General features: G+C 53.2%; 4 protein-coding genes across 4 annotated transcripts; 2 read left to right on the plus strand and 2 right to left on the minus strand.

Annotated features, from left to right (window-relative positions):
• Positions 1 to 32: 32 nt before the first annotated feature.
• Positions 33 to 1418, minus strand: BDY24DRAFT_196764 (uncharacterized protein). Its single transcript, XM_076636437.1, has 4 exons — positions 1313 to 1418; positions 1063 to 1245; positions 338 to 981; positions 33 to 250 (listed from the first exon to the last, which is right to left on the minus strand). The coding sequence occupies exons 1-3, from the start codon at positions 1319 to 1321 to the stop codon at positions 346 to 348; spliced, it is 828 nt and encodes a 275-aa protein (XP_076492982.1). The 5' UTR covers positions 1322 to 1418; the 3' UTR covers positions 33 to 250; positions 338 to 345.
• Positions 1377 to 6671, plus strand: BDY24DRAFT_401897 (glycoside hydrolase superfamily). Its single transcript, XM_076642144.1, has 20 exons — positions 1377 to 2084; positions 2197 to 2238; positions 2318 to 2424; positions 2516 to 2617; positions 2698 to 2795; positions 2872 to 3123; positions 3233 to 3296; positions 3374 to 3459; positions 3523 to 3620; positions 3695 to 3750; positions 3820 to 3824; positions 3892 to 3998; positions 4066 to 4231; positions 4293 to 4384; positions 4450 to 4689; positions 4770 to 5125; positions 5194 to 5400; positions 5477 to 5538; positions 5598 to 5774; positions 5853 to 6671. The coding sequence occupies exons 1-20, from the start codon at positions 1797 to 1799 to the stop codon at positions 6254 to 6256; spliced, it is 3009 nt and encodes a 1002-aa protein (XP_076492983.1). The 5' UTR covers positions 1377 to 1796; the 3' UTR covers positions 6257 to 6671.
• Positions 6672 to 6686: 15 nt separating this feature from the next.
• BDY24DRAFT_418530 (FMN-dependent alpha-hydroxy acid dehydrogenase family protein) lies at positions 6687 to 10152 on the minus strand (the record flags this gene model as incomplete). Its single annotated transcript, XM_076643862.1, has 13 exons — positions 6687 to 6799; positions 6879 to 6918; positions 6983 to 7171; positions 7241 to 7317; positions 7394 to 7519; positions 7590 to 7654; positions 7744 to 8101; positions 8209 to 8486; positions 8551 to 8622; positions 8719 to 8757; positions 8885 to 9021; positions 9129 to 9261; positions 9992 to 10152. The coding sequence occupies 13 exons, from the start codon at positions 10150 to 10152 to the stop codon at positions 6687 to 6689; spliced, it is 1788 nt and encodes a 595-aa protein (XP_076492984.1).
• Positions 10153 to 11071: 919 nt separating this feature from the next.
• On the plus strand, positions 11072 to 14720 carry BDY24DRAFT_410658 (MFS general substrate transporter). Its single transcript, XM_076642854.1, has 20 exons — positions 11072 to 11130; positions 11199 to 11280; positions 11541 to 11632; positions 11709 to 11731; positions 11805 to 11895; positions 11966 to 12095; positions 12167 to 12281; positions 12360 to 12416; positions 12518 to 12580; positions 12665 to 12752; positions 12826 to 12885; positions 12994 to 13094; positions 13161 to 13247; positions 13342 to 13563; positions 13680 to 13763; positions 13831 to 13899; positions 14005 to 14058; positions 14166 to 14261; positions 14372 to 14407; positions 14512 to 14720. The coding sequence occupies exons 2-20, from the start codon at positions 11200 to 11202 to the stop codon at positions 14529 to 14531; spliced, it is 1569 nt and encodes a 522-aa protein (XP_076492985.1). The 5' UTR covers positions 11072 to 11130; position 11199; the 3' UTR covers positions 14532 to 14720.
• The last annotated feature ends 564 nt before the right edge of the window (positions 14721 to 15284 follow it).

The following is a 15284-nucleotide window of genomic DNA, read 5'->3' on the forward strand; positions in this document are numbered from 1 at the left end:
ACGCGCTGAAGAAGAGAGCGGGAAGGGAGCGGGAAGAGAGGTGAGGTCAGCGATTCAGACGCAGATTTCGCCCAAGGTTGAAGTCAGATACTGACCTGATGATATCTCGTTGGGAATTGGGAACAATCGAACGAGGGGAGGCGACGGACGAGGTCGAAGCTGGAAAAGCGAGGAAAGATGGACGCGTCGGGGTCAGCTCGAAGTTCGCTCTGGAGTCGTCGCTCTGAAGTCGAAACGTACGGGGATAGACCTGGAGAGCGAAAGGAACAAAGATGGTCAGTAAGACGACTCAACGGGACGACGGTCAATCTCGATATAAGCTCAATCAAAGACTCACTCTTTCTCTCACGGCAGCACGACGGACACTTTCTTGCTCAACACAGCGAGTCCGTCCACCTTCGCCTCAATATCCCTCCTCACTTGCTCCGACTCAACCACCAGCAGCAACGCTCCATCCTGCATCCTATCCAACCCGTATTCCGAAGCCTCAGCCTCCAAGAGGGAAATCAATGGGGAAGACGAGTCCCTCACTCCCTCTTCGAAAAACCAAGACTCAAACACGAATCGAAGCTCCCTCAGCTTAGCCACCGCCTCTGCTGGCAATCCCGCTATCCTGATTCCTCCGCCTTCATTCCAAGCGAAAGGGATCGTCCCAATCAAGACGAGGGACTCGAGACGCGTCCAAACGTCAACGGACACCGTTGGCCTCCACGCGTCGAGTTTCCTTCCGCAAACGGCTTTGAACTCGCATCGGAGGGGGTTGAGACGACGCAGGATTTCGATAGGAATGGGGACGGAGGGACTGTTGGAGAGAGGAGGGTTGTAGATGACTTGGAGTTGGTCGAGGAGGAGGGGAGTGGATCCGAAGCGGGGAGAGAACGAAAGTTGATAGCGGACGGGATTGGGGATAAAGGTTTGGGTGAAGTCGAGGGTGAGAGTTTGGATTTGGGAGAAGGAGAGGTAAGGGGTTAGACGAGGATTCTGGCGAGGTCGAAAGTCAACGAAGGTGGGGTCAGAGAGGGAAGGAAGAAGGGGAAACGACGGAGCGGGGAATATCCTCACTGAGGTTCCGCCGGCAGTTGTCGAGGCGAGGAAGAGGCTGTTGAAAGCTCGCATGTTGTTTATTTTGATGTCCTTGTATATTCGAGGGGAAGTTTCGATGAGGAAGTCGAAGGAAACTCGAGAGAGGACGGCGAGGGTAGGGAGGGAGGCGTGGCTGAGAATCTCGAGGACGACGTCCCAGGGCTACACGACGACGAAGAAGGTCAGCTTCTGAGGTTCAAATCGAGAAAGAGGTGAGAGAGAAGCTCACGAGTGACATGTTGTTTAGAGAGGGGATCCTGAAAGGTCGAGATTTGCGCGAGGGTTGTTGGGGTTGAGTCACAAAAGAAAGAAAGGAAGAAGAACGAAGCTCAGCCTTTCAACTTTCGAGCTCACCCCTTCCATCCCCTTCCCAACGCCCACTGTGGGTATCCCACACAACCTCCCTTCCTCCTACTCTATCTAAAACCATCTCGTCCATTCTTCGGTCATCCGTCCTCTCGGTCGAATACTGCAAGATTCTTCCTCAACAGACGGGTGGGCTCAATAGATCTTCCCTCCCTTCGCACTCTCTTCCCTCCGGGCCCTTCCCTCCCTCCCTCGCCGTCGCTTCGTCTCCTCCCTTAGCTCCAATCCCGTAGACATCCCCTTCCGGACGTACAGCACGCTCACGCACATGACCTCCTTACTTCTTGGCTGTACACATTCTCTCTCTCGGTCGAGGTGTTGCACCGAACAGAAGGAAGGAAAACCTCATGGACGGCGGTCAGCCTTCTCTCCTTCCTCCCACCATCTCCCAGCTCGCCCTTCCTCCTCAGATGCTTCTCTTTCTTCTTCTTCCGCTCCTCGGATTAGCTGCCAACGCTTCTCAGTACCTCAACTCGGACGGAGGCCTTCTGCACAACCGAGAGCTCTACACTCCCTCTCGAAGGTTGAGCTCGGACAACTTCCCCTCCAGCAACTCGAATGTCACCTTCATCTCCAAGTACTCTAAGCCCAAAACCTCAGGATTGACAGATATGGTAGCATGGGATCGATACTCGGTGAGTTCTCGAGCTTGTTGTCGAAAGGCGAGGCAGAAGGGAAGGAGGGCTGAAAGGTCGACGAGCGGTCCGGCGTTGAGTGCTCATTCTTTCCTTTGTTCTCGTCTTGTAGCTCTACGTGATGGGTCAGAGGATCTTCGTGTACTCTGGAGAGGTGATTATACGATTCTCAGTCGTAGATGTATTTTCGACGGTCCCTTACTGATGCTTTCTTCCCTCCTCCGCGTCGTCAGTTTCATCCCTTCCGTCTTCCCTCGATCGATCTCTGGTTCGACATCATTCAAAAGGCGAAAGCTGCTGGAAACAACGCTATCTCGATCTACGTCGCATGGAATCAGCTGTGAATACTCCATCTTCCTCCCTCGTTTCAACCTCTCTGCTTCCGCGACGTCAACTGATCGTGACACTTTCCTCGCCTTCTCTACCTTCAGTAACCCTTCCGAGGGCGTTCTCGACATGACTGGATACAGAGATCTTCAGCCCTTCTTCGACCAGTGCAAGAAAGCTGGAGTGTGGGTGATTGCACGACCTGGGTGAGTCTTTCCCCTCCTCGTCGTCCCTTCGACTTCGACGCGTCGTGTTCTGACTCGAGTTGATCTTCCCTCGTACGTAGACCCTTCGTCAACGCCGAAACCACTGGAGGAGGTATCCCCGGATGGGTCATTCGGAAGAAGGGAGACATGAGAACCAACTCCACCGACTACTTCAACAGTGAGTCCTGCTTTTCCTTCAGCCCATTTCGATCCCTCGAAGCTCACTTCCCTTCCCTTCCCTGGTTCACCCTCAGGCTGGCAGCAGTACATCGACGGAGTTACTCAAGTTATCGCTAGGAACCAGATCACCGAAGGAGGACCCGTCATTCTCGTCCAGGTCGAAAACGAGTTTACGACGGGGGTGAATTACTCGCCTCACATGGAGGAGCTCAAGGTCGCTTTCAGAAGAAATGGGATCGTCGTGCCTCTCACTTTCAACAACCCAACTGGGAAGGGAAACTTTGCGTCGGGAGAAGGCGCTGTTGATATCGCTGGACTCGACGCCTGTGAGTACTGGGACGATCGGAAAGGGAAGGGAGAGGACGAGAACGAGGGACGCTCAAGCCTTCGTCGTCGTTTTCCAAGCTGATCTTTCCTTCTTTTCTTACATAACAGACCCTGCTGGGTTCACGTGTAGACCTGACTACTTCGCTCCTTTGGTCACAACCTTTCCTCTTTGGTGAGTCTTAACCTTGACCTGTCACGAATTGGCTCGAGTTGACTACCTTTCCTTCGCTTTGATCACCTCTTCCTTAGGTCCGAACGCGTCAATCGAGATGCTCCTTACTACTTCGCGGAGATTCAAGGCGGTAGCTTCGACCCTTGGGGGAACACGACCCTCGGTTCGTCCGCTATTTCTTTCTTCTCGAAGCCGCTGTCGACGCTGACTCTCCTCTCTTCCTCAGGCTACGAGGCGTGCTACAACATGACGTCGCAGAACTTCGAAAGAGTTCAGACTCAGTACCTGCTGGAGAACAGGGTGACCATGATCAACAAATACATGGTGAGTTCCGAGGGAAGAAGAGAAAGGTTGCGAGACGAGAACGACGAGCTGACTCTTTCCCCTTCCCTCACCAGTGGTACGGAGGAACGAACTGGGGTGGAATCGCTGCTCCTGTCGTTTACACATCCTAGTGAGTGCTTCCTCGTTGCACACATCGAATAACCTCGACACTGACACGGTCTTTCTTCTCTTCTTTCAGCGACTGTGAGTTTGCGTCGCGTCCTCCTTCGTTTCTGCAAGCGACGCTGACGCGTGCTCCCCTCGGTTTTAGACGGAACTTACGTCAAGGAGGATCGCCGACTTACCAACAAGTACTCCCAGTACAAGCTCCTCGGTCTCTTCCTCAGGAACACTCCAGAGATTCGACAGACCGAAGTCGTGAGTCCACGTCCGTCTTTCGTCTCGTCTTGCTCTCCGCCGAACCAGCTTGCCCTCCTTCCTACAGGTCGGCTACTTCGGAGAGTTTAGCCAGTACTCGCTCAAGACTCAGCCCTACATCGGACGACCTGTTCGCAACGGTACCTTCTACACTTCAAATTCAGGACTTTGGACGACCGAGCTCAGGAATCCAGACTCTCTCTCTGCCTTCTACCTCGTCCGCCAAGCTACTTGTGAGTATGCTGTACTGCTTTCTCTTGGATCCGCCGAGCCGACCTTTTTTCGATTCTACAGGGGCTACGAATATCTCCGAGACTTTCACTCGTTCCGCCAACCTCTCGATCTGGACTCCTGCTACCGGAGACCTTGTCGTTCCTCAGTTTGGGGTGGGTCCTAGTCTTTCCGTTTTCTTTTCTCGTACTCGAGTCGCTGATCTTCTTTCCTTTCGCAGGGCTCAATCGTCATCGGAGGAAGAGACTCTCGAATCGTTCCAACAGATCTCGTCTTCGGTTCGACCCACCTCCGTTACTCCACCGCCGCTGTCCTCTTCGGAATCGCTTCGGGAACCGAAAAAGACCTCATCATCTTCTACGGAGAGGTTGGACAATCCTTCGAGGCCGTTTTCGCTGGACTCGGGAGCTTGAATGCGTCGGAGGGAGGATCAGCAGCCAACGTCAAGACTTTCGCTTCGGTGAGTTTAGCTCGGTTCTTTCCTTTACTCCGTTCTGAGCGCTTACATATCAAACCTCGTTCACCTCAAATCTGCTACAGAATGAAGATCTCGTTCTCACCTTCTCGATCTCTTCGTCTCCCATCAACGTCGTCTTCAGCATCGGTTCCCTCACCATTCTCATCCTCGACACTCCTACTGCTTACACCGTTTGGCAGCCTACTCTTTCGGAGGGAGAAGGAGACTTTGCCAGCTTCTCCGAAATCGGAACCAACTCCAGCGTCGTCGTCGTCGGGCCTTACCTCGTTCGAAACGCGTCTCTCTCGTCCTCGACCCTCTCCCTCTTCGGCGACACCAACCAGCAGACCTCAGCGACCATCTACGCTCCCTCGGAAGTCACGACCGTTACCTGGAATGGTGCCGTGGTTGATCACGTTGCCACTGCAACTGGGATCAGGTCAGTTTCTCGCTCGTCGACCAAAGGACGCGTCGAGTGCTGACTCGCTTTCCCCTTCGCTTTTTCAGCATCGAACTGGAGGGTCCCGAGTCGTTCAACTTCACTCCTCCGGCTCTCACCCAGTGGAAGTTCCACGACTCGCTCCCCGAGATCCGACTCGACTTCGACGACTCTAACTTCACGACGGCGGATCACACTTCGACGAACGCGACGACTCAACCTCTCAACGGATCTGTCGTTCTCTCTGCTACCGACTACGGCTATTTAACTGGAAAGTGAGTCCTGGAAAGTGAGTCGCTGCTTTTGCCACCGCTTTGTTTTCACTGAACTTCAGTCCATCTCTTCTCGTAGCATCATCTGGCGAGGACGTTTCGAGGGCGACAGCCACCTCGGAGTTACGCTGAACGTCACAGGTACGTTCCTCGCTCCTTCTCTCACTACGAGTAGCTGATACATCTGTCCTCAATTTCAGGTGGCCTTGGTTTCGGTTTCTCGGCTTGGTTGGGACAAACCTTCCTCGGTTCAGCGGAGAGCGTCAAAGTCCCCTACACGTCCGCCAACTTCACCTTCCCTGCTGGATCCCTCTCCTCCAACTCGACCAACATCCTCACCATCGTTCAGGATCACATGGGGTTGGACGAGGATACCGGTGAGTTTCGAGGAGGCCATTTCAATCCGTGCAACGAGATCGAGGTTGACGACCTCCTCTCTTCGTTTCGCTCATCAGCCCTCGATAAGGCGTCGAAGAACAACCGAGGAATCACCTCCATCAAGCTCACCGGTCCCTCTCCCGTAGAGTTCTCGTCCTGGAAGGTTCAAGGAAACCGAGGAGGCGAGGTCGACTTCCCTGATCGAGTAAGAGGGATTTTAAACGAAGGAGGACTCTTCGGAGAGCGGGAAGGTCACCATCTCCCCGGATTCGACGACTCGACCTGGAACTCGACCTCGTCCCTTCAGCTCGCTCAACCTGGAGTCGGATTCTTCAGGACTACGTTCGATCTCGATATCGAGCATGGCTTCGATGTGTCGTTGAGCTTCGCTTTCGAGAAGCTGGGAGGGAAGCAACGAGCTCTGCTGTTCGTGAACGGATGGCAGTTCGGGAAGTTTGCTGGAAGCATCGGTAAGTCCTGATCCTCTTCGAACGAGGTCTTTACTTCGCTGACTGCATCGTTCTTCTTTCGCAGGTCCTCAGGTAAGCAAGATCAGTCGCGTCGAAATCATTCTTCGTTTTCTGACGTGTCTCTCGTCTCCTTTGTTTTCACAGCTCGTCTTCCCCGTCCCCGAAGGAATCCTCGACTACCACGGATCCAACACCGTTGCTCTTGCCTTCTGGGCGTACGGATCTGAAGCCGTCGACCTCAACCTGGGAGAACTCAAGCTCGTCGTTGACTCTGTCGTCAAAGGAGGGGTGGGTCACGCTCTCTCCCAGAACCCCGAGTGGTTCCCCAGGACCTAGATCGAAGAGGATAAGGGTTTGCTTAGCTTGTACATAGTTTTTCAGTCGTGTTGATGAACGTTCCGTCTCTTTCGTTTCGTCGTCGAGAGCAACGTGAGAAGATCATCAAATGTCCTTCGCCAAAAGCCCATCGAGCAAACCAACCATCTCAGGCTTGAGGTCGGCGATGCTGCTAGCTCCTATCAGTCGCATCGTAACCTGAAGCTCTTGCTCCAAAACTGTGAAGAGGGAGAAGGAAGTAAGTCAGCATTAATCTTGGAGCGGAGGGACGAACGGGACGAAAGAACGAAGACTTACTCTCGATGGCTCGAACGACTCCTTGCTCGGCGTAGGCAGTCTGTACAAAAGGCAAAAAGAATGTCAGCCTTTGTAAGGGTCGAAAGTTAGAACGAAGGACGAACCTGAGCAAAAAGGAACGGTCGTCCCAACCCAACTCCTCTCGCTCCCAAACAGAGAGCTTTGATCACATCGGATCCTCTACGCACACCCCCATCAATCATGACCGAGAATTCAAGATCCTTAGCGAGGAGTTCTGGGTGTTGCTGTCGGATGCGGATGAGAGTTTCGAGAGGAGGAGGAGCATGGTCGAGCTGCGAGGAAGTAACGACGAATTTCTTGTCAAATCTCGTTCTCTTTCGTGGAAGGAAGTTAAAACTCACCTGTCGTCCTCCGTGATTCGAGAGAATCACTCCCGAACATCCAGCTTTGTAGGCGAGAACAGCATCCTCAGGCGTGGCTGCGGAAACGAAGGGAAAGAGAGAAACGAAGGTAGGCTCGTGGCTCGATGGGTCGAGCATCGAGATCCAACTCACCGACTCCTTTCAGAAGAAGAGGAACTCCAGGAGCTAGACTTTGAAGCCAAGGAATGTAAGTCCAGTCGAGGTTTCCGTCGAAGGGGAGAAGCCAAGATGTCTTTTGTCCGAGTCCGAGTTTCGTTCCTGCTCAACGAAAGAAAGACGAGTCAGCTCACTCGAGAAGACGGCGGAAAGCAAAAGGATCTACACTCACGATCGTCTTCCCTCTTTCCTTGACATGCTAGATCGACCGTGAGAACGATAGCAGTACACCCTCCTCTGCTCGTCGAGAAGAAAGAAAGAAAGCAAGCCCGCGCCTCAGCGAGTCGTCCTTCGAGATCAGATGAACGAAGACTCGAAACGCTCACTCAACAGCATCCCTAACCTTCTGCTCCACCTCCTTCTTGTTCCTCCCCACATAAAGCTGGAACCAAACAGGAGCCTTCCCTCCCACGCGTCTCCTCTCAGCAAGGATCTCGCCCAATCCCAGACTCGCAGCCGACGAGATGCAATGCACAATGTTCCTGACCGCAGCACCTCGAACGAGCGTCTTCTCGGCGTCTGGGTGACCTGTTCCAGCTCTCGAGGCGGGGGAGATGAAGATGGGGAGAGGGGAGGGGGAGATGGAGGGGAGGAGGGAGGTTTCGGTGGAGACTTCTTCGACGGGGACGAGGATTCGAGGTCGGAAGCGGAGGTAGGAGAAGGAGGACATGTTGTGTTTGAACGCTAGGAGGGGAGGGGAAGAGGAGAAGGAAGGAAGGAGAAGGTCAGTCGGGTTGAGTAGTTCAGCAGGAGACGCGTCGCACGTTGAGACGAGTGAAGAGAGAGCTCACCGACTCCGTCCTCGGCTACACTAGCATAGAACTTGTAGGCTTTGCTATCTTCCCCCAACACTCTCTGAGCCATCGTTTCAAACTCGTTGAGGTTGATGATCTTGTCGACGGAAGGCAGAGAGAGACGACGTTCTGCTCGGTCCTCTTCCGTCACTTCTCCTTCGTTGTTTCCGGCGAGGAGCTGGTATCCAGTGGCTGTATCGACGGTTCCAACGAGGCATGACGGAGGAAGTTTCGAGGCGAGGGTCCCAGCAGGATGGATGGGTTTGAAGAGGTCGCTGTTTGTTTCGGAGAGGATCAGCTTCGAAGAAAGCAAGGTTGAGTTCTGCGAGAGGAACTCACGTAGCATCGTGTCCAGCTTGTGATAAGATGACGGCTTTCCCTCCAGGGTGATGCGAGAGATATTCCGTGACGCTAGATGAACGGAAAGAGGGAGGTAACGCGAGAGGTGAGCTCGATCTTGAGCCAAGGAGGGAAAGTTGGTTCCCTTCCCAGGCCATTGAGACTTACTCCCAGACTTGTCCTTCGATGACGACCCAGCAGGACTCTCTGCGAGATCGAGATTGGAAGTGTGCAGAAGGACGAGGCGAGGCGAAAGAGGGGAAGAAAGAAAACGAAGAGATGATCTGATCAGCTCAGAAGGAGGGACAATGTGACGAGAAATCTCGACACTGACTCTGTAGAATGAGTGAGAATCTCCCTGGCTGGTATCGTTCTCAGACCTCCTTTTAACAGCGGGGGTTGATCGTCGAGCAAGATGGTTGACGAGGACGAAAGGGAGCAGGCGAGGAGGGAAGCACCGAGGATGGAGCCCTGTTTTCAAAGAAAAGGAAAAGATCGGAAGAACGAAGAGTCAGCTCAGAGCTCATCCTGGAATGATAGAGATGATGTCCCAGAGGAGAAATCGCGGCTCGACTTACAGCGAAGAGCCTCAAAGCAGATGGGAAGGAAGTTGAGCTCGCAGAGGCAGCTCGGTTGAAGCCGGGTTCGTTAGAGAGAGCTCGTCGAGAGATGGATCGAGATTTGAGGAGAGCCGAGCCGAGGCCGTGAGGTCTAGAGAACCGTAATAGAGAGGTAGAGACTGTCATTTGGCGTCGATGTGGTTGGTGGAGAGGAGGGGAGGAAAACCAAAGTTGAGGCTCGGAGACCTCGGTGCGATTGATTACCCGTTGGACCGTTTCCTGCTTAAAAGAAGTAAAAAAGGGCACTCAAATCTTCGTCGATCTGAGAGTTGGGCCGAAGGGGGATTGAGAGGCGAGTCAGAGAAAAAAATGACGAGAGCGAGAGGCTGCCTGAAGAGACGTGTCGAGCTCATCACCTCTCCTTTTGCTTCTCCTCCCTCCTGCACTTTCCGTCTCCTCCCTCTTCCCGCCACAGGGCCTACAAGTATATCCAAAGCCATACAATCCGCCTCTCTCTCCGGTCCTAAATGCGTCCTCCCTGCTACCCAATTCGCCTCCTTCTCGTTCACGACCGTCTCCTTCACTTCTCGACCCATCCCCTCCCTTCTCCCTCTTCCATCTCCCTCCTTCCCCTCCTCCCATTCTCCAGCTCTTCCCATCCCATGAAGCTATGCATAAGTCTTTAAAGTCGTTCAAAGTCTTGAGTCCGAGGCTGGGTGTTTGGAGGGCGAGAGGAAGGAAGAGGAAGGAAGTCCGAGGAGGAGGAAGGAGGCGATGGACGTTGAGCTCGACGTTTCCTCCATCAAGGGCTGAAAGTGACCGCTTGCTGATCTCCCATCAGGTTTGGTAGTCCCATGTCGATGATAGGAAGTAGCCCGAACCTCCCTGGTGTACTAGGTGTCCAGTAGACGGATGGGTGGGAGTGGGATTGGTAGGAAGTGTACAGGGCGAAGAGGAGGAGAGCAGGGACGGAGGAGAGCAGGAGGAGGAGTGACTTCCGTTTCCTCGCCAGGATCGTAGGATGGGCAGCGTGGTTGTTCATTAGTGGGAGTATAGATTTTGGAGGATGCAGGGATTGAGTTGGAGAGCGGAAAAAGGTTGGGCGAGGGGAGGAAGTGGGTCGAGTCGAACGACTAGCTCGACGTGGAAGAGATCAATCTGGTAGATACGAGAAGAGGTGGGGATCCGACAAAGTCCGATTCAACGGAGGAAGATCAAGATCGCATGCTCCTCGATGCTGATCTTCTAGGAAAGTGTCGCCCTCCGGCGGCAGAGTCGTGGGTTGAGGGAGAACTAGAAAAGCCAGCTCGTCGAATCTTTCAACTCCTTTCGGCCTCGACGACGACTTCGACGACACCAGGACCGCCCAAATCTTCCAAAGCTAACCTTCTTGACTCAGAGTCTTGTCTGTTGTACCTACAGGTCGCAATGTTCCATTCCCTCTTATCAAGCAGCTGAAGAGAAGTCACCGAGCCCGCCTTTCCTGAACTTTGAGATCGAGCTGCCTCGACGTCCCTTCTTTCCTCCTCCTCCCCTCGCCCTAAATTCACCCTTGCATCTTCTCATCAGCCTAGTCCACTCCTAGAATTCCCCTCTATACTTTCTATCGCCATCCCATCGCTCTCTATCTCCTCCTATCAACCTCAACCCATCCCTTATCTTCGGGCGGTCTTCTCCTCGATTTTCTCTTGGAACGGCCTCTTTCCCTCCCTTCCTTCGACCATCAACCCTGCGTACGGTGTTCCAGACGATCTCCTACACCCCCTCCTTGGCGTTCCATTCTTCGCTTTCCTCCGAGGCCAAGGAAGGAGAGAGCGACCGACCGGTTCACAAAGCACGACTCGTCCGGACGATAGCTCGACTCTCAACCCTCACTCCCTCAAGCCATGACTTCTCAAGCAATCCTACCAGAGCTTACTATCAACAATCGAACTTCGGATTCGTACATGGAGGATGAGAAGCGGGGAGAGAAGGAGAAGGAGGAGAACGTCGCTGTGACTGTTACGGAGGTGAACAACTTGTGAGTCGAGCCATCTTGTCTATCTTCCTCCCGAGACGAGGGCTGACCTCTCCCTTGTCTGATCACAGCATGCTCTCCGAGGGAGATTACACCGAGGAAGAGTACGCTAGACTCGTCAAGAAGATTGATCGATACCTTCTCCCCCTCATGGTTCGTCTCGTTCGCTTTGTCTTTGTAGGGTTCATCTCTTCGTTCGACTGACTCCCCTGTTCGTCTTTTGTCCTTTCAGTGGTGGTGCTACGGTCAGTTATCCATCTAACCCTCCCAGCTTCTCTCTGTCTTTCGTCCCCGCTGACTTCCTTTGTTCTTCTCTCTCACACGCGTCGTTTAGGAGTGAGTCGTTTCGCTTTGTTTCTCTCTCTCCCTCCCTCTCCCATTCTAACCACCCGCTCTTGTTCTCTCCTTAAAAGATCCAACAATCCGACAAGACGAGTTTGGGAACCCAAGCACTTTTCGGAATGAGAGAGCAGACGGGACTCGTCGGACAACAGTACTCGTGGCTGTGAGTCGTCGCCTTCCTCCTCCCCTTACCAAACAAATTACTGATAACTTATCAATTCCCTTCTACTTATTTAAAGAACTACGATCTTCTACTTAACTTGAAATTACAGCTCTTCTTCGCCCTCGAACGCTCGAACAACCAGCTTACTTTGTTTTCGCTTGTTCTTTTCCAGATCTCTTCTCGGAGTTCCCCTCCAACTTCATCATGCAACGCTACCCTCTTGGGAAGACCCTTGCCACGTACATGATTATCTGGGGAGTTATGTGAGCTGCATCCCTCGGAACCCTCGATCCTCGTCGACGAGCTGACCTCTCCCGCTGTCTTTGCTTTCAGCGTCGGCTGCGTCTCCGCCTGCCACAACTTCACCGAGCTCATGGTCGTCCGTGGACTTCAGGGTGTTTTTGAGTCTTCCATCTCCCCTGGATTCCTCCTCGTGATCGGAGCGTGGTACCAGACTCGAGAGGTGAGCTCCTCGAGGCGACTCGACCCGCTGAGATCGCTCGGTTACTCACCATCCCTCTCTCTTTACTTCAGCACCCATCTCGATCCTTGTTCTTCCAGTCAGCCAACGCTGGTTACGGTGTCATTGTTGATCTTTGCATGTACGGGATTGGATCGAAGGCTGCCAAAAACCCTGATGGATTCCCTGGTGAGTTTTACCTCTTCTTTCTTCCTCCCTCCTCTCACCACGTCACTGACTGAACGGACACGCGTCGATCCTTCTCAGCCTGGAGGGCTATCGGCTTGTTCTTAGGAGGAAGTACTGTTCTCGCTGCTGGAGTTTGTAAGTCCTCCTCTTCAATTCCGAATCTCAACGCGTCGCAGTCGCTGACCCTTCGTCTCTTCTTCCTTCTTCTCCTCCTCTCTTGCGCTCCTTTCTCTCAGGCTTCGTTTTCTTGGGAACCCCGAAGGAGGTTTGGTGGCTCACTGAGGAGGAGAAAAGAATGGGTGAGCCTGGCGTCCTCCAGTTCTTCGAGAAACGAGACGGGATCGAAGCGAGTCGAGCTGATCTCCTTTCCTCTTTCCACACAGCTTCTGCTAGGATCGTCAGGAATAAAACAGGATCCGACAGGGTTCAAGGACAAAAGTTTAAGATGGAGCAAGCTAGGGAGGCTCTCAGGTCAGTCCTTCGTGTTTCGAACCGTCGGAGACGAAAGCTCACGCGTTGTGCAACGTCTCCTTTCCTTTCGCAGGGATCCTGTCACTTGGTTCTCGTTCCTCAACGTCTTCATCGCTTCCATTCCCAACGGAGGGTGAGCTCATCTCATTCCCTCCGAACTTCTTCTCCTCGATCTTTGAGCGCTGATCCGCTTCGTCCATGCTTCTCCTTCCCCTTTCTCTCTCCCATTCTTTGCATCCAGCATCACGACATTCGGATCGGTTATCATTCAGTCTCTCGGATTCGACTCTCTCCAGGTCATCTTACTCGGTATCCCTCGATCGGTTCTCAGTGTCATCTGGTGTGCGTCGAACGAGACTCTCTCGCGACTCTATCGAACGAAACTGACCTATTTCTCCCCTTCAACAGTCACCATCGCCGGAGTCGTCACTTCTCGAGTTCCTAACGTGAGGTTTTTCTTCATGATGGCCTCCGTCGTACCGTGTTTCATCGGAAGTGAGTCTTCTTCGTTTTCTTTGTTCTCCTCCCGGCCCCTTTGCGACGCATTCGACGTCGAATCTGACCTCCTTCATTTACTACTTTGATTCAGTGCTCGTTATGGGATTGCTTCCTCTCACCCCTGCTACAAAATGGACCAAGTACGAAACCTTTTCGATCCTCAGTCTGCGATCGACGCGTCGTCCTGTTCCTGACCCTCCTCCCTTTCCCTCGCCCTCTCTCGATCTCCTTCCCCTTCCTTCACTCCTCGTCTCTCCTTCATCGACTCTATCAAGATGGGGAGGACTTGTTCTTTCGGTGCCTGCTGCTCTTTGTGAGGCTCTGTCTCCTCCCTCGTCGTTCAATCTCGTTCCCCCGTCTGACTGACTCCCGTTCGTATTTTTCGCCCCGTCCCTCCCCTCCCCTGGTACCTTGGATCCCGAAACGCAGCCGTCTTTATGGCGTGGTCGTTCTTGTCATCAAATGTCGCCGGAAAGACGAAGAAGACTGTGGTATCTTCCATAACATTCATCGGTACGCCCGCCTCTCCTCTGGCTCCCCTCCATACGCGTCGCTGACTCCTTTTCCCATCCGTTTCAAGGTTACTGCGCTGGCAACATGATCGGTGCGCAGGTCTTCCAAGCCAAGGATGCCCCTCAGTACCTCAGTGGTGAGCGTTATTCCCTTGCGAGGCAACGGAAGAGATTTGTCGAGACGAAGACAAAGACGCGTCGTGACTGACTGATCTTCTCCCTCCACGCTTCCCTGATCTTAGGTCTCATCGTCTGTGCCGCCGCCTTCTGCGCTCAGTTCTTTGTCATCGTCGCCTGTAAGCTTCTTTTTCTCGTCCTCGTCCGAGATCGAGGCTTCTCTTCGTCTCGCCGTTGTTGACTCTCCCCTCTTTCCTATCTTTGACTTCATCTCTTGCATCCACAGGGCGACAGTGGTACGTCAGGAAGAACCGAATCAGAAACGAAGCTGCCATCGCCAGTGGAGTATCCGAGGAAGAAAGAGAAAGGATGGGGAGGGAACGTGAGTGTTTCGTCGATGAAGCTCGAGCGGGACGCACCTCGAGGTCTGGGTCTCAACCATCCGCTGACTTTCATTTCGACCTTCCTTTATTTTAACCCACTTCAAATCAGTCGGAGAGCTCGACACTACCGACGGAAACAACCCTCGTACGTTCTACCCTTCTCCTCGTTTGATTGTGGCAACGAAACCTCGCCGAACTCTTCCAAAGTATGGCTGACGACCCATGTCCGCCCTTCCCTCCCTCCTTCAGACTTCCGATACACCCTCTAAGCTACCTACGACACCACACCGAGGCGGCGAGATATCGACGCTTCGCACGAGCTTTCCCTTATTTCCTTCATTTCTCGTTTCATCTGGGCTTTCAGTTCCGTTCGCTTTCCTCGTTGTACCTCCTTTAGAATAGACTCCTAGACCGTTGTAGAGATAGATATCCTCCTATTTTCATTTGCTATCGATGGGTTTCCTTCGCTCAAGTCTGACGAAAGAGCTGAGAGCGACCGCGATGAAGTGAACTCGTTGCGACGCGATGGAGCAGAATAGATCGATCGATACAGCCGAGGAGGAGAGGATATGCTAAGAGTCCGTTCTAGGGAAGTATAATGCTACAGTGTTGTGGAGTTTAGATCGACGAGAGTGACTATGAAGACGTAAGAACAGCGATGAAAGCTCCTCCAGCGACGAGTAGTCCGACGGCGCTCGATCTTCGTCCTCCTCCTGTCTTCGAGTTTGATGCAGAAGATCCGACTCCCGAGGTCGCAGTCGCTGAAGCAGCGGATCCAGACTTTGCTCCTGACTGTGAAGTAGATGTCGCCGTTCCCGTCGTCAAAACTGCCGACGAAGAGAGATCCGATCCCGACGTGTCCTCCGTCTCGTCGCACTCCCCTTCGCCTTCCTTTCCTTTTCGACGGACGGAGAGGGTTTCAAAAAAAGTCCGAGCATGAGATAAAGAAACCAACGAGCGAAAAGCAGCCAGATGTGCGTTTTGTAAGAAGAGCGAAAGAAAGGTGAAGCTTGAGATCCGAG

This window comes from Mrakia frigida (genome assembly GCF_051309035.1).
Source record: "Mrakia frigida strain ATCC 22029 unplaced genomic scaffold BDY24scaffold_39, whole genome shotgun sequence".
NCBI classification, from domain to species: Eukaryota; Fungi; Basidiomycota; class Tremellomycetes; order Cystofilobasidiales; family Mrakiaceae; genus Mrakia; species Mrakia frigida.